The sequence below is a fragment of the Lissotriton helveticus genome, chromosome 2_1, assembly GCF_964261635.1.
Source record: "Lissotriton helveticus chromosome 2_1, aLisHel1.1, whole genome shotgun sequence".
NCBI classification, from domain to species: Eukaryota; Metazoa; Chordata; class Amphibia; order Caudata; family Salamandridae; genus Lissotriton; species Lissotriton helveticus.
In genome coordinates this window covers 1,400,640,932-1,400,663,904 of record NC_136059.1, presented here as the reverse complement: position 1 = coordinate 1,400,663,904, position 22,973 = coordinate 1,400,640,932, and the positions used below count along the sequence as shown (strand labels likewise).

Sequence of the window (22,973 nt, the reverse complement as noted above, 5' to 3'; positions counted from 1 at the left end):
CGGTTCATCTCTAACAAGATAAGAAGCATAGGGATAGATTTATGATGACTGGCGCATCACCAGGGATGTGTTAGTCATTCTGTGCCGCTGTTCCGTCACCTATGGTGTGCTGCATTTACAATGCGGCGCATCATGGGGCAAAAACAGCACAGATGCGTGATGTATCTGTGCCGTAAAGGTGGCGCATTGCTGGAGTTGTATCGCAAGTGTGATGAAGCTCCAGCAAGGGTCGGGGGTGCCCCTGTCGCAGGGTTTCTGTTCTCACACAGAACTGTGGACAGAGGATTGGAACCTCGGCGAATTAGGGTGTCCCAAAACTCACGTTAGTAATCAAAAACTATTTAGCAAGCTAGGTACAGTGTCACATTGGATATAACAAACTCTCAATGTTTAGACAATCCAGAATATGAACTTATAGTACCTCAGGATACGTGGAACTCATGAACAGTCGGTCGTTATATATTTCTTAGAAACCAGAACATGGAGTTAAGAAGAACACATGTGTATTTGAAATGTTTATTTACTAATGCCGTCTTCTCAGGCGTAGTACCTTAGATAATAAAAGTACACATATTATCAGTAGCAAAATTACCAGCATAGTTACTAGTACATAAAAAGTGAATGGTGATAGTATGTTAACATGCTGTAAATGAATAAGAGTTAGCAACACTTATAAGCAGCCGCGGGCCGTGGAGGGAGTTACGGTGAGGCAGGGAGGCGGGGAGGGGGAGAAGCAGGGTGGAGAATACAAGTACACATATTATCAGTAGCAAAATTACCAGCATAGTTACTAGTACATAAAAAGCGAATGGTGACAGTATGTTAACATGCTGTAAATGAATAAGAGTTAGCAACACTTATAAGCAGCCGCGGGCCGTGGAGGGAGTTACGGTGGGGCAGGGAGGCGGGGAGGGGGAGGGGCAAGGTAGAGAGGGCTCCACCCTGCTTCTCCCCCTCCCCGCCTCCCTGCCCCATCGTAACTCCCTCCACGGCCCGCGGCTGCTTATATCTCACCCTCCCTAATACACATATTATATTATTTGCTAAGAAGGTCTCTTTGTGTTGGTTTAGGGCGTGTCCATACTTTAGTGTCTTAGATTTGAAGGAATCACATCAGCATACACCAGCTCTCTCTTCATGTGAACCGCATCAACTGTTGTGTATGTGTGTTCGGCAAAGCAATATAAAACCCGCCTCATGCCCAGAATTGGCAGAAGTTGCACTTATGTTATGAGTATGAAGTCGTGGAGATCAGACCTCATAACAATTCTGTATCGTGTTGTTCTTGAAACTTTAGCACTCGCTGTACAGATATAGTTTAACAAGTAAAGCAGATAGTAGACCAATAACATATTATTCTCATGTAAACCACGATGAACTACTAGGTGGAAAGCTAAAGCAACAACTAAGTGTCGTGTGCAGAAGTTGCAAAAAAGGAAAAATGGCGTTTAAACCGGTAATGAGCCCATGCTAACTTAACACGGTGTAAAGATATCCAGGACCTAGATGACACCTCCTCATGATCCGGAAACGAACTGAATAAGATAATAGAAGTGCCATCTCATGAGAGCAGATTGCAAGTTTATATGTGGACGGTCCGCAAGGTAAAGCATTAAAAACTAGGAAAATTCAATGCTAAAGAAAAATAAAACAGCCAAGTACTTTATCGAGTCTTAAGCCAATAGGCAAGGTAAATAAAAAAAACTTGACAAATAAGTCAATGAATTGTCAATGAAATGCTAGTACTCAGCATATCAAACATGAAAAAGGTCTATGACATAACTGTGTATGCAAAATAAGCTGCAACAGCCTCCAATAGGAAGTCACCGTCTTCATCCGAAAACAGTTCAGCCATCCAATTTAAAAGCGGAAAAGAACATACGTGCTCTCCCAGCACCGGATCCTCTATCACCATCAGAGGACAGCTCGGTGGGTTTTCAAGAAAGCTGTGTTCCAAGAAAGACTGTGCTGCCGCCAGTAAATTCCAGGGACCAAGTAGTCCATGCATCAATGCCACAGCCATAATCCTTTCGCCAGGACAAATCAACTCGTGAGTAATGATAGGAGTCATCAGCTGATTAAAGTCGACGTCAGGAGAAACCGGTCCGCAGAGACACAAATCAATGGCCCAATCGAAATCACAGGTCAGGCAGTGAAATACAGGCTGGACACAGGTGAAGTAGGAGAACCGAAAAGATAATCCATATGCCGTGCTTAATATCGCCAACGGCATTGTGCCATAATATTCTAGCATGCGATTGCGGAACAGTGTCAGCAGCTGCAGGGTCGGAGGTTGCATAGGAGGGACATCCATATTTAAAAATGTAAAAAAGCACAAGAGCGTCCGCTGGTAATGCAAGTAAAAATGCAATCCACGAACCAGAGTGGAGAAAATGGAATGAAAGGGAGCAGGGATGACTCCAAAGATTTTCTCAAATGAAGTCACGAGACCACTGGTAACAACTTTAAAAAAGTGTGCCAGGGATTTTGTGGAGGATGCGTTAAAGATAGTCGGAAACATGTTGCTGAAATTGAAAGGCAAACCTGTGTACGGGTGTTCGCTATGTGAAGTACGAAAGTTTCACGGGCCGAACTCAAGGCCACCTCTCTCTGAGACAAAAGAGCTCTTATTCTTGTCATGCCGTTGAAACGTGTCCCAAGGTTGGTATTTGTGGCCAGATTGAAAACTCCCTATGTTCATGTGTGGGAGGAAATAGAACATTTCTGCAGCAAATAACCCGTTCACTTACTGTTACGATAAAAGGAATACTTTTAATTAACTCAGAACAATCTTCATTATTGAGCATCAAATAACTACCATTTTCCAACAACTTGAACGTGGGGATGATAGCAGGAACTGGCGTGCCTTGCCACACGCAAGCCATATTTGGTCGGTGTTTGTTGCATGAATCGTGTAACTGTATGTGCCTACACATTAGTGAATGATCTGGCGTCTCAGTGCATTCCTCTCCATTCAGATAAACTTCTTGATCATCTTTGAAACATCTGTATGTGTATGGAAGCGACCAGACCTCATGAACAAAAGCACTACCTAAAGGTTCATAACGACCTATTGGTATATATTTCATACAATTTGAAAACTTATATAAAGCAAAAGGCAGCGTTATTAAACCGTGGATAAGGCATGTTGCCAAAAAACCCGCAATCCTCTGCTGATGATGTCACTGAGCATGTCATGAATGATGTAATATGTGACATCATCAGCAGTGGATTATGGGTAATGGTATCTCTAGTTTACTCCCCTATAGCTGTCTTTCTTTTAACATAAGTGTGTGTTTCCTTCCCTTATACTTACTGTTTTTGGTTCGCTTCCAGTTCGCGTACCAGCGAGCGAACTAGGAAGCGAACTAAGAGAAATAGAGGTTGGCACAGTTCCAAATATTGTACCAATTTTTTAATAACGGGGAGGTAGTTCTGAAAAGAACTTTTTTTTTTATTTTTCTGAACATTTTTTTACTGTTTTTGAATTTTTCGGAACAGTTTTATATTTTTTTGGGTTTTTCTTGGAGGGGGCAATGAAAACGATTCATTGTAAAGGGCTCAACAGGAGCAACAAAACAAAAAAAAGAAGTATTTATTATTTTGGGCGTTTCGGACAAACTTGCATATGATAGTCAATAGCTCTGTTGATCAGAGTGATGCTTCTTTCTCCGTAGGAAATGAATCCATCGCAAAATACGCAGGTGTGTTTTACTTCACCAAATCTCATTTGTATATTTGGCACCATCTCCCTGCCCTCTGGTCCCGTTACTTCCGGTACAACAGATCTTCTGGCCATAATAGGGAGATTATCTAGGTCGTTCCGAAACTGTGCAGCACTGTAGTTGTTAGGATGCCACCTAGTCATATGGCGATGCATTGTGTAGTTTCCGAAACTGTATTTTTTGTCGGTCCCTCTGGACAGTCTATCTTGACATATAAGGCAAGTTACGTATCTTGCATTTACTTTTTTCTGACCTTTGGGAATTTTAAAAAATTGCCAAATGAAGTTTTCTTTCCGGTGAGACGTCTTGGGCTGCTCAGGCAAAAACTGCCTCTCTTCGTGCTCGTCCTCCTGTTCCTCTTCTTCTTCTTCTTGTTGAATTACAACTTGAGCAGGTGGTCCACTCTTCCTTGGATGTGGTGGAGGTGGTGGGGAAGCACCAGCTGAAGCTACTAAAGAAGCCATTGCTCAGTGATCACAAAGGGTCTTTCTCTCACAATGATGAAAGTCAGAGTGAGGAAAGAAGGAGGGATTTTCATCATTTGGGAAAAACAAGAGTTCTCAACCAATCAAAAGTGTTCATTTTAGATTATATGACCTAGTCTTACATCATTAGGAAACCAAAAGTGAAATGAACCAATGAAAAGTGTTATTACCAAGTCACATGACTTGCTGTGTTTACGTTAAGCGCTTTGCAGGGCCTCCCGGTTTGCTTCCAGAAACCTGCGCTTTGGCACTCGCTTCGCGTACCAGTTTGCTAACGTAGCACGTCATATGACGTATCAAGCGACAACGTGGAACGTCATGCGGACGGGAGGCGTCACGATGTTGTTTTCTAACGCGGCACTTGCGGTAAAGAAACGTTTACCGGCTCGCGGTCTATTTCGCGGCATCAAGGTCAGCTAACGGGAAGCTTCCCGATTCGCGAAGCGGGAACGAAGAAAAAAAAATATTTTAAAAAAAAATTATTCATAAACATATAAAATATATTTTTGGATTTAAAGAAGAATACATTTTACAGCTACAGATATTAGCTGTTAAAAAACCAATGAAATTCACAGAAAAAACCATAGGTTATAGACCATATATAGTTAGGAATTAGCATTTACAAAACCTTGAAAATCCACTGAAAAAACCATAGGTTATAGACCATATATAGTTAGGAAATAGCATTTAGAAAACCTTATTTTACTCACACAAAACCATTGAAATTCCATATATAGTTAGTTGCACTAACTATATATCGCGCACCTACAATCCACTGCTGATGATGTCACATATTACATCATTCATGACATGGTCAGTGACATCACTGATGACATCACTGATGACATCTCAAATGACATCACTGATGACATCACTGATGACAACATCCAGTGACTGTATGCTTCTGTAAAGTTAAAATATGTCTTACATATTGAAGAATGAGTGGATGTATAAGTGTCTGGATGAAGGATTTAGTAGGTGCATGACTGACTGTATAAGTGAGTGATTAAATGTGTCTCACTGAGTGCATGGGTTAGTGACTAAACTGTTTTAAATTGTGCATCATTGTGTCTGTTGTTTTGTAATCTGATGCATGTGTTGATCATTAGCTATATGACTAACTATATGGGTTATTGATTAGTTGCCCAAGTATTTGTATGGGAGACTGAGTGTGTGTGTGGGTGTCTGGGAGGTGTATGACTCTGTGCATAGATGTGTGAGCAGTTGATTCACTAGATGTATGGGTTCAAAAGTGCATGTGGAAACATCTGTATGGGCGGTTGACTGTGTGCATGAGTGTATTGGTGAGTGAATGGATATCTCAGTGCTACATGTCAAAGTAAGTACATATGTAAAACACAGTACATGTGATAGTTGACATATATAAATAACTGTGCATAAGAGCCAGTGAATGTGTGAGTGGCTGTATGGATTATTGTGAACTTGTATCAGGGATTGTATAACAGAGTAAATATGTGTTATTATATGTTCCAATAAGTAAGGTGTGTATAACTATATAGTTGAGGAAATCGAGGTGTGATTGATTCTTTGCAAGACTGACTAGGTGTGTGAGTAACTCCATGGATGAGTGACAGTCTGTGAGTGTCTGTTTACACTGAGTGTATCTAAGGTTATATTAGAGTCTGAAGAGGTTCATTGTATCATCACATGAATGATGTCATCAGTGATGTGATCAGTAATGTCAAATGAGATGTCATCAGTGATGTCATCAGTGATGTCATTTGAGATGTCATCAGTGATGTCATCAGTGATGTCACTGACCATGTCATGAATGATGTAATATGTGACATCATCAGCAGTGGATTGCAGGTGCGCGATATATAGTTAGTGCAACTAACTATATATGGAATTTCAATGGTTTTGTGTGAGTAAAATAAGGTTTTCTAAATGCTATTTCCTAACTATATATGGTCTATAACCTATGGTTTTTTCAGTGAATATATATATATATATATATATATATATATATATATATATATATATATATATATATGACCCAAAACATGCTCAGCTATTAAGGCCGCACTCCGCTGTAGGTGATATATATATATTCAATCTCCGCACTTTTCTAACACCATATCCTTTTGTTGAAAGCAGGCGTGGATCTCAAATTAGTGCAAATAATGTTTGTTTGTCAGCCATAACGCGTTTCGGTCCAGCCGGACCTTGATCACATGACAATGACACCTTGTTTTTTCACCTCTTTTAAAGTGAGATGTGCATACTGTGAATGGTGCTAGGTCATGGACATAGACGAAACATCACAAAGAAATGAAATTTAACCCAAATTGGCTGTGTTAGTTGACCCTACACTCAAACGGTTAGATGTCAACCTTCGTTTGTTATCTGTTTTTGTAAGGTACACACTGTCTCCAAAACTATAAATATATGAATATATAAATGTATACAAATAAGTAAATATATAAAAATTCATACATAGCTACACATTGTTGCGTAATGCATTGTTATTGCTATGTGCTAAGTGCCACTAGTATCCGCTCTAAATCAGACTTAGGTGCTGGCCATTTCATACCTCTCTAATACTATTGGATTGCTCCTATCTATCGTCCTCAACTCAAAAGTAAAGTGCTTGTGCAAATATGATTTTTTTTTTTTTGCCCCGCGGGGCCCTTTTAAAGCCTCCACATTAAACCTAAGGGGTCAGGGAAGATCTACTATGCCACCTTATGGTTATTTCCCCCTTTGTTTTGGCCTCCTCTTGTCTCTCAATCCTACCGAGAGACAAGATGGCGGCCGCTCCGGACTGTTTGGAATGTTTACAGACGCCGGATAACCAATCAGCTTCGCTACGCGAAGTTTTGGTACGCGCCCCGGTCCGCGAACCGGGAGCTGCCCAGTCCGCTGTTACAGATATATATCTTTTTTTAAATGTTAATTTCTCAAAATCCACTGGAGCACATATATTGAGACCTACAAAAGGCACATCGGGCTACCAGTCTCTACAATTTTGCCAAGTTTCGTGCAAATCCATTCAGCCGTTCGGGCTAAAAGTGCGACAGACCGCCCTATGGAAAACTCAATGTTAAAAACACGTTTTGGGACCCCCCTTTTTTCTCGGCCCCCCCTGGACGAACCCCCCCCAAATTTCCAGGGGCTGCTCAGAAACAAAATGTTCCATTTTGGGGGGCGTGGCCAAGATGGCGACGGAGTGAGACGTTCTCTGCGTCCCCTCCGGCGCCGAATTTCACAAAGCACCGAATAGCACCCCCGGAACCGTGCTTTGACCGGTGGTTCTGCTGTCAAGGGGCACCGGAGCATAGTGGCTGAGTGCTGGTGGCGGCGCTGGTCCCTCGGGGCGTCCCACGAGGAGAAGCGCGCTTCTGGAGCTGAGGCGGCGGAGGGCCTCTCCGACGCCGGACTGGAGTAGAAAGGAGGCCGACAGGAAGTGCAGGCAGAGCGGTCGCCGTGCTGAACTGAAGGTCGGCCCGGTGTCTGGAGCGGCGCCTCGATAGATTCAGCGACCGGCGGGATTCCCGGAGGTCGGCGTCTGCCCCCCTGCCCCCCCGCCCGTGTGTAGAGCTGTGTGTGCGGTGGCGGAGCCGGAGACTGAGTGCGGTCCGGCGGAGCAGAGTCCCTGCAGACCGGAGGGAGGTGAGCGCCTGGAGGCGGCCGGGGCTGCGATCTGGCTCGTGAAGGGCACCGGCTGAGCCGGACTGCTGGGCTGGCCTTGTGAGGAGACGACATTAGGCTCTGGCCGGAAGCGAAGACGGCCTAGTGCGGGCTAGGCGGCCGCCTGCGTGGGTCGATTGCAGATTGCGGCCACGAGTAGCCTACGCTTACGAGGCTCCGTGATCGGCGGCGGCCTCTAATGGAGGGGGGGGCGAGACGCCTGGAGCCTCAGCTGCGGCCTACACCCTGAGTGGCGCTTGAATTGGAGGGCCTGGTCGTGCAGCGACCCCGGGCGACATTTTCCCACGGAGCAGTGACCCGGGCGTGTGAGACGCTCTCTGGTCTTTGGGGGCACGCGCACCATTGACCTGTGACCTGGTGGGGACTGCAAGATCCGAAGGGCTGGCAGTGCAGAGGAGCGGACCTGCTTTAGCGGCCCTAACACTTCGAAGTGGGTTCCAGGGAGGCACGCCTCGGTCGCCCCACCGCGTGGCCGGCAATTGACGCCGTGGGTTGTGGTCGCCGGCGATTTGTGGTCGGCCTGGGGAAACGCACACGACCGGTCTTGAGATGGCGAACAACCAGAGGAGGGGGAAGACTAACAAGGATGGCCTGTCCAGGGGCTCCCATCTTCCGCCATCGCCTGGGGGGAGCTCCTCTTCCGCGTCAGGGGACGGAGAGGCGCCGGTCACGAAAGCGTTCATGACTGAGCTGTTTGCTTCCATTAAGGATGACATCTCAGAGCTGCGGACCCAGCTCGCGTCGGACCTTAGAGAGGTGAGGAGAGACCTGGATGGAGTTGGCGAGAGGGTAGCCACCCTGGAGGACCATGATCTTACCCTGGCTAATGATGTCCATCAGCTGCAACAGGATGTGCTGCGTCTTAGGGAACAGAATCTGGATCTGCAGTCCCACGCGGAGGACCTGGAGAACCGCTCCAGACGGAACAACATCCGTATTAAGTCGGTGCCGTGGGACGGGGAGTCCGGAGATCTGAGAGGCTATGTCCTGGAGCTGTTCCGGCAGATCCTGGGTGACGAAGAGCTAACGGATGTTAAGATGGACAGGGCCCATAGGGTTGGTCTTCCTAGGCGAGGAGGGGGCCCTCCGCCTGACATCCTCGTTTGCGTCCACGATTTTCAGTTGAAAGAGCGCATTCTGAAGAAGGCCCGGGAGGCTACATCTATCCAGTTTCGTGGGCACCATCCGCAGTTGTACCAGGATCTGGCGGCTTCTACTCTGCAGAAACGGCGTGAGTTTAGACCAGTGACTGCCTTCCTGCGGAACCGCAACATTGCTTACTCCTGGGGCCACCCGTTCCGCATCATATTTCGTTGGAACAACAGGCTTGAACAGATCAGGTCCCTTCAAGTGGCCATGGATCTACTGGGGATCGACGGACCGGACGCTTCACCTGGCGATGGGAGTCCCTCTGCACGGGGCCGGCGGAGGTCCCCCTCCTGGCACAGGGTGGGCGGGGAGGGGGGGAGGAGGGTGCCTGATAGGCCCACCAGCATGCAAGAACGGGTCGACGCGGTGGCCTCGGTTGCCACTGTCACGCTGTCAGCCTCTCAGCTTGGTTCCGGGGCGGCGTGATTTCTGAGGAGAGATCTGGCAGGCGCCGGAGGGGCGCACCCCTGCAGGTACCGTGGGTTCATATGTACTTTGTGAGAAGACGCCCAGGTACGAGATTCGAGGGGGACATCGGCCGATGTCTCCTAGCCCCTACCAAGGAGGACTCTTTTGGACTTCTGATGGTTTGTGAGGGGGTTTTCGGGGGGGGGAGGGTCTTGGGGGGGCTGTTTGGGGTGTTGGGGTTGGGGGAGGGGGGGGGATGGTGGTGACGCGGTCGTGCTGTGGATAGTGTTGTGTAGTGTTGAGAGGGAGTATGTGTGGTGTTGTTGGTATGGGGAAGGCGAGGCGGGTGGGCCTTGGACTCGAGGTTGGGACAGTGGGGAGGAGGGCTGGCGGGACACTGTTCTTCCCGTGGGCTGTAACCATGGTTTCTTATGGCAGGGGGTGGTGGGCTTGCCCCCGAGTTATGCAAGATTCTGGTTTTTGTCTCCCGATGCCTGTTAGCATAGGAACCTGGAATGTCAAGGGACTGAACTCGCCGCAGAAACGGCAAAGGGTGTGGAAATATATAACGGATCACCATTTAGATATAGTGGGTCTGCAGGAAACTCACCTTACACGCGCAGATGAACTGCGTCTCAAGCATAAGGCTTATCCTCTGATATACAGGTCCTCTGCGTCCACAAAGCACAAGGGGGTGGCCCTCCTCTTCCATGCTTCGCTGCATTTCCAACCTGAGGCGATCCGCACGGACAGGGAGGGCCGCTGGTTGATGGTGAGGGGGCTGGTTCAGGGGCGGCTCTGTACCTTTGTTGTGTTGTATGCTCCTAATACTGGCCAGAATAAATTTCTGCAGGGCTTATTGCGTAAAGTGGGTGATTTTGTTGAAGGGCTGTTGTTTATCATGGGGGACTGTAATTTGGTGTGGGACGGAGCGCTGGACTGTTCTGGCTCTCGCAGGGCGGATACTGGTGTGTTCTCAGAGGTGTCACGGCGAAAAGCTGAGGACATGGGGTTGGTTGATGGGTGGCGGTTTCTACATCCAACGTCCAGGGATTATACGTTTTTTTCTCATGTGCACCGCTCGTATTCCCGACTGGACCATATATTCCTAGGCCAGGCTCTTCGAGGAGATGTCCTTGACTCCACCATACTGCCCCTCTCGGTCTCGGATCACAGCATGCTGGTGCTTACACTGCGCTGGTCGTCGACAGGCTCCGGGCAACGGAAGTGGTATTTCCCGGCCTCGGTGCTTCGGGACGAGACTTCTAACAAGGCGCTGCGGGTGGCCGTTAGGGAGTTCTTTGCCCTCAACCCACCGTCTGATACCTCGGTGGCCAACACGTGGGATGCCTTTAAGGCGTCCATCAGGGGCACTTGCTTGGGCCTTAACGCACAACTCAATAGGATGCGACGCGAGGAGAGGGAGGCCCTGGAGGCTGAACTGGCTGCTCTCGAGCAAGCGCATAAACTCAACCCCTCGAGGGTGACCCTCCGGCCCCTCACGGCGGTACGGGGGAAACTGAGGGCCCACTACAGTAACAGGGCGGAGTTCACCCTACTGAGGCTGGGCCGTCAGTCCTACTCTTGTGGTAACAAGGTGGGGAGGCACTTGGCTCGACAGCTTCGTGACAGGCGGGAGCGGGAGTACATTGGAGGGATCCGTGACTCTGCTGGCCAATTGCAGCATCGGGACGAGACGAAGGCGGCCATCTTTGGTCGCTTTTACTCGGACCTATACAAGGGGGACCGATTAGGAACGGCCGCTCAGGAAGATTACTTGGGGCGTCTACCCCTTCCGCAGGTGTCTAAGGAATGGAATGAGCTCTTAGGGGCGCCGATTACCAGGGAGGAGGTGCTAGCGGCTATTAAGAACTTGAAGCTTCACAAGGCGCCTGGACCGGACGGGTACACTGCTGTGTTTTATAAATCTTACGCCTCCGAGCTCTGTGACTTCTTGGTCACCCTTTTTAATGACATGGCCGCCTCTGGTTCTTCCACTGGCTCCTTGGCGGAGGCGATGATTACGGTCTTGCCGAAGCCGGGGAAGGATCCGGCACACTGCGCCTCATTTCGCCCGATTGCGCTTCTTAATTTGGACGCAAAACTGTATTCGGCGATCTTGGCATGTCGGCTACAAGACCTTATGCCGGCACTGATCCACCCGGACCAGTCTGGCTTTATCAAGGGGCGCCAGACGCATGATAACACACGGCGGGTGGTGCATCTGATAGAAAAAGCGGAACGATTCCGTATACCGGCGGTCCTAGTGGGCCTGGACGCCGAGAAGGCCTTCGATAGGGTGGATTGGGGGTTCCTATTCAATACCATGACTGCCTTTGGTTTTTCAGAGACCTTCATCACTATGGTAAGGGCTAATTACTGCTGCCCCCGGTCCCGGGTTGCGGTGAATGGTCATTTGTCAGCATTCTTTGCTCACACTCGCGGCACTAGACAGGGCTGCCCTCTGTCCCCCCTGCTATTCGCGCTGAGCATCGAGCCGCTGGCGGTGGCGGTGCGGGAGCATGAGGGGATCCGAGGTTTACCATTTGCGGGGGAGCAGCATAAGATTTCGCTCTTCGCGGACGATGTCTTGCTCTCTATTGCTGATCCGGAGAGCTCGCTTCCTTGCGTTAGGGAGGCCTTGCTGGAATTTGAGGGAGTGGCGGGCTTTAAGGTCAACTATAGCAAGTCGCACATCCTGAATCTTACCCTGTCGCAGGCTGAGATGGACCGGGTGCGGCCGCTGACACCGTTGGCCTGGGCCGCGGGTTCGATTATCTACCTGGGGGTCCATCTGACTCCGACGGTGGGCGGGCTGTTCCAGGCCAATTTCCCATCCTTGCTGGCGAAATCTCGGGCCGAATTGGACAGGTGGAAGCCGAAGTTTCTGTCGTGGCTGGGCAGAATCCATGCCGTGAAGATGGTCCTTCTCCCTAAATTCTTATATTTGTTCCAAGCCTTGCCTATCCCCATGGGCAGCGATTTCTTTCGGCTCCTCAAGACTTCCTTACTGCGTTTCGTGTGGCAGGGGGGTCAGGCACGGGTGTCATATGCAGTTCTCCGTCGACCGAGATCAGAGGGTGGGGTTGGGCTCCCAGACCTGCAGTTATATTACAAAGCGGCGCAATTGAGAGTTTTGGTAGAGTGGTCGCAACAGACCTCCGAGAAACACTGGCTCCATATGGACCGATGCGTTGCCGGTAGGTCAATTTGGGACCTGGCCTGGAAACCAAAGAAGGACCGCCCCCTCAATGCATATATCAGCACCCCCACCAGCACGGTATTGAAGGTGTGGGACTCACTGGCGGGAGATGACCGTTGGACCACATTCCCTTCGCCGTTTACGCCCTTGCATTACAACCCAGCTTTCCCGCCGGCGCTACACGAGGGACCGTTTGCGGTGTGGAGGGAGGGGGGGTGTCGGGCGTTGACCCATTTGTTCCACGGCCGGGACACCCTCACTTTCGCTAATTGTATGAGAGATTATGGGGTCCCCCAGACTGAGCGATTCCGGCATGTTCAGCTGCTACACTGGGCTACGTCACCTGGAGTGATGGAGGCGGCTACGAGACCGCCGACGCCGTTTGAAGCCTTTATTTTGCGGACGTCTGCCATGAAAGGGGCCATCTCCTTCATTTACCGGCTGTTACTTCAATCGACGATAACTCCTCGACCTCGCTACATGGGGCAATGGGAGGAAATGTTGGGGCGAGATGTCTCGGACGCGGAATGGTCGGCGCTGTGGCGCGACTTGACGTCCTTTAATCATTCCTTGCACTTGAGAGAAGCCCACCTCAAAACGGTCATGCAATGGTATATGTGCCCGACTAGGCTTCACCGCATTTTCCCGGGGACCTCGGACAAGTGCTGGAGGGGTTGCGGACTTCTGGGGGATTTCCGCCATATCTGGTGGGACTGCCCGGTGATCCGTCCGTATTGGGAGGAAATCCTTTCCCATATGAAGGACATATTGACTTATCCCATTGATGACTCTATGGCTTGTGTCCTGCTAGGGCTGCGTGATCCTGGCCTCGTCTATCAGACCAGGGCAGATAAAAAGATTTTGTGGCTGTGCCTCGGCGCAGCGAAGCTTACACTGGCTGCGGCCTGGAAGAAGAGGGAGGCTCCGGCGATCTCGTTGTGGCATGCGCGGCTGTGGAGGTTGCTCAGTCTGGAGAGAGTGGCGGACATCTTCTTGGGCCAGTATAAGAATTTCCGATATCAGTGGGGACCTCTGGTTACGTTTCTCTCTAAGGGATTGCCCTCGGCCGTATGTCCGGCCTCTGTGAGATCGATGCACCTCTTTCAAGTGTGAAGTGGATCTGTATGAGTGTTGAGAGAATGGCGTCACCACCGGGGGGGAGGGAGGGGGTGGGAGGGGATTGTTGGTTGTTTGGGGTTTTTGGGCTGTGGAGGATCCACAAATTGACTATCTGCACCGCCTGTATGGAACCTGGAGGTCTGGGGTCCGGCACATTGCGGCACTGGTCGTCTTAGTTGACCCGGCCTACTGATGAGCTGATAGCACATTATGTTCAGTGATCCTCAATGTTATGTTGCCCTGAGCCTGGACTGGATATGCGGTTAATATGCTTGGGTCATTGCTGATGTGCGTACAAGGCTTTTACCTTGCTTTTGGGTACTGTGCGGTTCTCCCGCAGCCCTTTGTTTATTTTCTTATGTACCTCAAAATAAAATAAAAATTTTACAAAAAAAAAAAAAATGTTCCATTTTCCAGAAAATTTCAGCCAATTCCGTCCACAAACGCCAAAGTTATTAGACATAGAATTTTCAAAAAACCCATAGGGAAAAAATCCTAACTATATATACCTACTGGCGACCGCCAGTAGGTAATACATATATATATATATATATATATATATATATATATATATATATATATATATATATATATATATATATATATATATATATATATATATATATATATATATATATATATATATATATATATATATATATATATATATATATTATATCTCTGCTTGAGCCCAGGACCTCCCGCGCTCCAGCCAAAAGAAGCCGCAACTCCAGTCCAAGTTTTTTAAAGAAACTGATAGATTTATTGGTTAAATCAATACAGCATACTTCACAGCGTAAAACCAACGCGTTTCGTGAGCTCCCTACTCACTTGATCACGGTTGTTACAAACACTGTTTGCTGAGAACAATTTAAAATGGGAGACCCTCCTACCATCGGTCACATGATTCCAGCCTTAGGTTTTCTTTCACACTATGGCCTTCTGGGACTTGTAGTATTTACATTAAAAAGTTGTTTCGTGTTATTTTCACAAAAGAACAAATTGTGCATCACTTTTTTCACTATTGGTTGTCAATTCTAAAACACTAATTTTATGACATTTACCAACAAGATTTCTCATGTACTGGAAAAACTTAAATGTAATTTAAGGCAATTGAAATTAGAAACAATTTTCCAAAACCTTCTAAAGGCCCTCTGGTGGGCTGGTTTAGCATTAGCTATATGACTAACTATATGGGTTATTGATTAGTTGCCCAAGTATTTGTATGGGAGACTGAGTGTGTGTGTGGGTGTCTGGGAGGTGTATGACTCTGTGCATAGATGTGTGAGCAGTTGATTCACTAGATGTATGGGTTCAAAAGTGCATGTGGAAACATCTGTATGGGCGGTTGACTGTGTGCATGAGTGTATTGGTGAGTGAATGGATATCTCAGTGCTACATGTCAAAGTAAGTACATATGTAAAACACAGTACATGTGATAGTTGACATATATAAATAACTGTGCATAAGAGCCAGTGAATGTGTGAGTGGCTGTATGGATTATTGTGAACTTGTATCAGGGATTGTATAACAGAGTAAATATGTGTTATTATATGTTCCAATAAGTAAGGTGTATAACTATATAGTTGAGGAAATCGAGGTGTGATTGATTCTTTGCAAGACTGACTAGGTGTGTGAGTAACTCCATGGATGAGTGACAGTCTGTGAGTGTCTGTTTACACTGAGTGTATCTAAGGTTATATTAGAGTCTGAAGAGGTTCATTGTATCATCACATGAATGATGTCATCAGTGATGTGATCAGTAATGTCAAATGAGATGTCATCAGTGATGTCATCAGTGATGTCACTGACCATGTCATGAATGATGTAATATGTGACATCATCAGCAGTGGATTGCAGGTGCGCGATATATAGTTAGTGCAACTAACTATATATGGAATTTCAATGGTTTTGTGTGAGTAAAATAAGGTTTTCTAAATGCTATTTCCTAACTATATATGGTCTATAACCTATGGTTTTTTCAGTGAATATATATATATATATATATATATATATATATATATATATATATATATATATATATATATGACCCAAAACATGCTCAGCTATTAAGGCCGCACTCCGCTGTAGGTGATATATATATATTCAATCTCCGCACTTTTCTAACACCATATCCTTTTGTTGAAAGCAGGCGTGGATCTCAAATTAGTGCAAATAATGTTTGTTTGTCAGCCATAACGCGTTTCGGTCCAGCCGGACCTTGATCACATGACAATGACACCTTGTTTTTTCACCTCTTTTAAAGTGAGATGTGCATACTGTGAATGGTGCTAGGTCATGGACATAGACGAAACATCACAAAGAAATGAAATTTAACCCAAATTGGCTGTGTTAGTTGACCCTACACTCAAACGGTTAGATGTCAACCTTCGTTTGTTATCTGTTTTTGTAAGGTACACACTGTCTCCAAAACATATAAATATATGAATATATAAATGTATACAAATAAGTAAATATATAAAAATTCATACATAGCTACACATTGTTGCGTAATGCATTGTTATTGCTATGTGCTAAGTGCCACTAGTATCCGCTCTAAATCAGACTTAGGTGCTGGCCATTTCATACCTCTCTAATACTATTGGATTGCTCCTATCTATCGTCCTCTACTCAAAAGTAAAGTGCTTGTGCAAATATGATCAATGCTGCACAGATAGTTCCCTGGTGGTGACCCTTGGGTTTTTAAAGTGCTAATGTGCACGTTCAAAGTGAACATCGGATTGGGAGCCTCCTTTGATATCTGTAAAATACATCTATAATCATAGTAGTGTTTAACAATTCAAATATGTGTCTCTCAAATGGAATGAACATCTCTAGCGAGTCAAATTGCTTTTCGGGGGGACAGCACTCCTAATTTTACTGGAGGCAGGTGAATACATCCTTCGTTGTGTTGAGGCCCCCCGGGGTTTTGCAGTCGAGGTTCAAGAGGTATCTGGCGTCTAATTTTCTAAGTGTGTGTGAGTGTGTGTATATATATATATATATATATATATATATATATATATATATATATATATATATATATTACCTACTGGCGATAGCCTGTAGGTATATATAGTTAGGATTGTTTTCCATAGGGAAATCGCAACATTTTATTGGGAATAACTTTGGCGCCGGTTGAGGAATCTTCCTGAAATTTTCCTTAACTTTGCCTCGCGGCGCTCCGCTCCTTCCCTGAAAGTTTGGGGGGGATTCGTCAAGCGGGGGCCGAGATAAAAGGGAGGTCCCAAAACGTGTTTTCCCCATGTTAATTTCCATAGGGTGGTTGGACTCACTTTTAGCCCAAACGGCTGAATGGTTTTCCACCAAACTTGGCAAAATTGTAGGGACTGGTAGCCCGATGTGCCTTTGCTATGTCTCAAGATATGTGCTCCAGTGGTTTTTACGAAAATTACCTTTGAAAAAATATATATTGGGCTACATTGGGCTATATATATGTTAGAGCCCAAATGTAGCCCAAAGATGGCCACCAGAGACAAAAAAAAACAAATGTAGCCCAAATATCAGCCAGATGTAGCCCAACTATAGCCCAATGACAGAATGTCCCAGAGTGTTCTAAAGAACAACTAGAGCGCTAACAGTCTTACTTATGACAAAAGTATGGCACACCTGAAGTCATCTTGATTGGAATAAAGTGTTAACACTTAAAACATTTAATTTGCAAAGGAACAAAATGAGGGGGTTCATTTTGCCATAGAAATTATGATTAGTGCTGAAGAAAGAAAAATTAGGGCACATTTTGAGTGACTTCTCAAATCCTCTTATATTTCATTAAAAAAATTCTGATATGCAGTCTCCCAAGATGGCCACCAGAGACAAAAGAGCCCAAATGTAGCCCAAATATCAGCCAGATGTAGCCCAACTATAGCCCAATGACAGAATGTCCCAGAGTGTTCTAAAGAACAACTAGAACGCTAACAGTCTTACTTATGACAAAAGTATGGCACTCCAGAAGTCATCTTGATTGGAATAAAGTGGTAACACTTAATACATTTAATTTGAAAAGGAACAAAATGAGGGGTTTCATTTTGCCATAGAAATTTTATATATATATATATATATATATATTCACTGAAAAAACCATAGGTTACACACCAGTTATAGTTAGGAATTAGCATTTAAAAAACCTTTGAAATTCACTGAAAAAAACCATAGGTTTCACACCGGTTATAGTTAGCTGGAAATTTTACTCGCATAAAACCATTGAAATTCCCATGTTATAGTTAGTTGGACTCACTATAACTTGCACGTCTGCAATGCACTGCTGATGACGTCACATATTACATCACTCATGCATATATTTAAATATTTAAACATTACTCGCTAATATATGTATTCACTAAGATACACTTAATAAGCCAGTTAACCAATCAATTTTTTTTTTAAAAACACTGAAAAAACCATAGGTTTCAGGCCTTATATAGTTAGGAATTAGCATTTAAAAAACCTTTGAAATTCACTGAAAAAAACATAGGTTTCAGGCCTTATATAGTTAGGAATCAGTATTTAAAAAACCTTTGAAATTCACTGAAAAAAACATAGGTTTCAGGCCTTATATAGTTAGGAATCAGCATTTAAAAAAACTTTGAAATTCACTGAAAAAAACATAGGTTTCAGGCCTCATATAGTTAGGAATTAGCATTTAAAAAAACCTTTGAAATTCACTGAAAAAACCATAGGTTTCAGGAGTTATATAGTTAGGAATTAGTTTTAAAAAAACCTTTGAAATTCACTCAAAACTATACGTTTTAGTGGTGTTATAGTTAGCTGGACATTTTACTCATACAAAACCAATGAAATTGCTCCTATATAGTTAGTTGTACTAACTATATTTCGCGCACCCGCAATCCACTGCTGATGATGTCACATATTAGATCATTCATGACATGGTCAGTGACATCACTGATGACAGCTCAAATGACATCACTGATGACATCACTGATGACATCATCCAGTGAATGTGGTTTGCTTCGTTATTTAAATATGCATTATATATATAGCAATTTACATTGAAGAATGAGTGGATATATATAAATAAATATTTGGATGGTGGATTTAGTAGAAGTGTAATTTACTGTTTACTTGACCAATTTATAATGTCTCACTAAATATAGTGGATAGTGACTAAACTGTGTGAATATCTGTATCACTTTGTCAGTTGTTGTGTAAACTGATTCTACAGTTGGTTACTAGCTATGTGAAAGTCTATATTAGTTATTGATTAGTTAACTGAGTATTTGTATGGGAGTGTGAAAGTGTGTGTGGTTCGGTGGGGGGTGTGTGACTGTCCAAAGTTGTGTGAATAGTTGATTCAGTAGATATATGAAGTTAAAACTACATGTTCTAACAGTTTGGGTGAGGGAATCTCTTTATGGGTGTGGTGATGAGCAAATATATTTCTCAAAGGTACAGGTCCAACAAACTAGAAACACAAAAGGCAGTGTATGTGTCAGTTGTTGTTTATAAATAAGTATACATAAGACACAATGATTGTGTGAGTGACTGTATGGATAACTGTATACTTGTAATAATGATTTTATAATTCACTAAATATGACTTACTATCTAAAGGAATAGAAGAAGTGGTGTTTGTATAAGTGTTTTGCTAAGTAAATATGTAAGTATGATCCATTGTTTGCATAAGTGAGTAGGATGACTTCATATGTGAATATGATGCGTGCTGTTGTTTAATGTCGATATAGATGTTTAAGTATTTTTGATAGTGTTCTATTGTTCATTGACAGCATGTATGAGTGAATTCATAGGTAAGTGATTAGATGTGTGTATACATCTATGAATCACTGAGTGGATTTTTAGGTACTTGTATTGCTGTGACAATGGATTTAAATATGATACTCTGTATTTTACAAACAGTGATGAAAAATTGTAATAGTGTATGAAAAGGTGTATGTCATTGTCACGTGGATGATGTCATCAGTGATGTCATCAGTAATGTCATTTGAGATGTCATCAGTGATGTCACTGACCATGTCATGAATATATATACACACACACACACACACACACACACACACACACACACACACCCACACACACACATGAATGCATTTAACAGTGAACTAGTACAGCATAAGTCATTGTAAAATATTTACCTTTTCTTCCATTACACATTTTACAAAAATTAACTTCTGAAACATGTTTAGTTTTTTATTCCAATTTTCCTTCAGAGATGCATCATCTTGATTTCCTTCAGAAACTTGAACAGTATAGCCTTCCCAGGACTTTGGGTTAACTTGCATTTCAATGCGTCCTACAAAGATAAATTCACAAAATAGAGTTGTGAAATGTCTACTACCAACAATAATCAATTTAAACTGCAGGAAACAAACACATATAAAAAAAAAGTTGATTATATGCATGTACAACATAAGGGGTGTTGGAAAAAAATGTGAGTTATTTAAAAATATGGCCTTTCACTTACTAAATTATTGAAAGAGGTCGTATAGAGATGTGTGACGTTGTACAAACTCGCGTTAGCAGTCAAATCAGTCAGCAAATATGCATACTTACAAATGAATTATGATTTTCCAAGTTCTGTGACAATTATGATTTCATAAGAAATTAGGAAACTGGAAGGTTGCTTTGACACAGAACTTATGCAACAAGCAATATAACCTTAAAATTAATAGTTGAAGGAGTGGCGTAACACAAAATGTTGGAGAACCACTGCTGAATGTTGTGAGGGGAGCTTGAGATTCCTACATCTCACAAATATTCATAGACCTTAGGCTGAATGCTCCTCAACCCTCCTGAAGGATGCGGGTGCCCCTGCGTAAGATTAGCAGCAGGGGCCTGTACTGGGCCCCTAAGCTCGAGTGTAAAGGATGCTTGGTATATACGTGATTCTCTACAGGCAAGACTGCTATTTACGTGCATTTGATATGCCCCTTTTTTTTTTTTGCATTTTGAAACTTCATTACTCGCAGCAAATGAATCACACAGCCGGATGCCTACATCCCTGGGGCCGGCAGGCAAGAGTCGCAGGAATTATCATGTACAAGCAACATCTGCATGAATAACACAGCCTCTCAGCCGACAACCCGGGGGTCCGGCGGTGTAATAGATGTGTCTGAATGTGTAACCGGCAGTTGAAATCCATCCGGAAACATAATGTATTATACAACTGTACGTGGAGTACTACCTGGTAATGTTTGTGTGCCATCACTGCGCATCTTAGTTATCATTCTGTGACAACAATCTATCTGAATACTTATAACCAACTAAGGTCGAACCCCAACAGCCCCCCCACCCTCTCCCAGTGTCGCATACCTCTTCCGCCACTCTGTTCGTGGCCCAATATCTAGAGCTCCCTGCCCTTCCAGGGCCAATCAAGCATAGAGCAACAAACCAACCAAACAGGTCAGAAGACCGTGTAGGTGACCCACAGGGACGTGGCCCTCATCGTAAGCACAGCGTAGGATACATCACACTTAAATCCTCTAGACCACTGTGACCTCCTCGTCATGCAATGCTATGCAACTCGCAGGTAAGCCGGCCTCTACTGTGGGCATTGCACTGACCGGCTGCTCCTCTACATCCAGACCCTCCGCCACTGTCTCCTCCGCACCCCTGTCGTTGAAATATGTTCAGTAAAGGCCCCAAACGTTCTTAGGACGACTACTAGGCGGAGGTAACTCGCTGTAGTGTTCAGAGTGTGTACAACAGTATAGCATATCATGTGCACAATGCTTCTTCATCGGGAGTGGTCCTCTCATCGGATGTATGTCATTACAACGCATGCTATTACAACGCATGCCTTTACGACGCAAGTCGTTACAACGACTTGCGTTGGGGGGTCCTGAATAGTGAATAGTTTAATTTACTATTGCAACTCCAGTCTCCGTGGATGGTAGGGAAGGTGTTGGATAGTAAATTAAAACTATTCCCTATCCTAGAGCGCCCCCCAGCGCAATGCGTTGTAATGACTTGCGTTGAAATGGTTGCGTCGTAATGGTAGTGCGTTGTAACAGTTGCGCTGTAAAGGATGTTTCCCCCTCTCATCCAACAGAGCGCCACAACTCGCCTGGCAACCAATAGCCCCATATCAGTGATTCTTCTGACAGTCCTCGGCAAACCCCTGGAATAACCAAGTAGCGTGAGCGCCGGGTCCGGGGGCAACTCCAGCTCTAGGATTGTGCATAACTCTGTGAAGATCGCCTCCCAGTATTCTGAAATCCCCGGGCAACGCCACGCCGGGTGCATAAAATCAGCCATCGGCTCGTGGCATCTTCCACATTCCGACATTTGACGAAGACCGTATCTACATAGTCTTTCCGGGGTGTAATATACTCTCTGGAGAAACTTGAAGTGGATTAGTCTATGTCTGCCATTCAGGGAAAGTTTCTGAGTATTAGCACAGCAATATCACCACATGTCGTCATCAATTGCGGTTTGTAGGTCTCTCTGCCAGGCCACTCTGGCTTTTACAAGTTGTTGACCTTTGGCAGTCACAGCTTTCTTATATAGGTTAGTCAACAATTTAAGCGGGGACTCCGTCTTAATGACGTAGGTCAATTCCGGAACTTCCGGTAGCTCCACCAAATCTGGTCCCAGCAGGCCCAAAAGGGCGCTGCGCACTCTGTGAAATTGGAATTTACATAACTGCGATGCAGCCCCACTATTCACCACCACCTGCTCCCAGGTTTTAGCGGTTCCGTCCAGGAATAAGTCACCTACCGTGCAGATGCCCAAAGCAGATAATGCTTGGACCACTCCTTTCTCCCGGACAGGCAATAGCCACAGGGCCCAGTCCAGTGGCATGCTAGGCTAATATAACAGTGCGCCACATCGGGCCTGTAATAGGGAGTGCCAGGCGTGGTTTGTAGCGATTATGGAGTCAAGGATACCCGTTCTGCGGTCAGACGATCTGAAAATCGTGTCAGGAAGTGGTATTGTGTCCGCAAACACACTCTCCATCCGCACGTGAGGAATGTATGGATCTCTACGAATCCACGTGTGGAGGTGGGCGGCTTGCGCGACACTATAGTAAAGCTCGAAGTCTGGAGTGCCTAACCCACCCATGTCGTACGGCAATGTGAGGAGAGACCATCTTACTCTAGGCTGCTTACCAGCCCATGCCAGCCTAACCATGAGCTGTGTCAGCGTTTGGAAGAAGACCTTCGATAGCACCATCGGGATAGCGTGAAACAGGAATAAGAACCGTGGCAGCACC

At 45.2% G+C, this 22,973-nt stretch overlaps 1 protein-coding gene across 1 annotated transcript in view; it reads right to left on the bottom strand.

Annotated features, from left to right (window-relative positions):
• The window catches only part of LOC144818685 (dynein axonemal heavy chain 6-like), a 1,395,111-nt gene that overhangs the window by 513,857 nt on the left and 858,281 nt on the right, over nucleotides 1–22,973 (bottom strand). Inside the window, exon 24 of the mRNA XM_078676337.1 lies at nucleotides 19,894–20,051. Coding sequence (XP_078532463.1) covers nucleotides 19,894–20,051 — 158 coding nt within the window. The remainder of the gene's footprint in view (nucleotides 1–19,893; nucleotides 20,052–22,973) is intronic.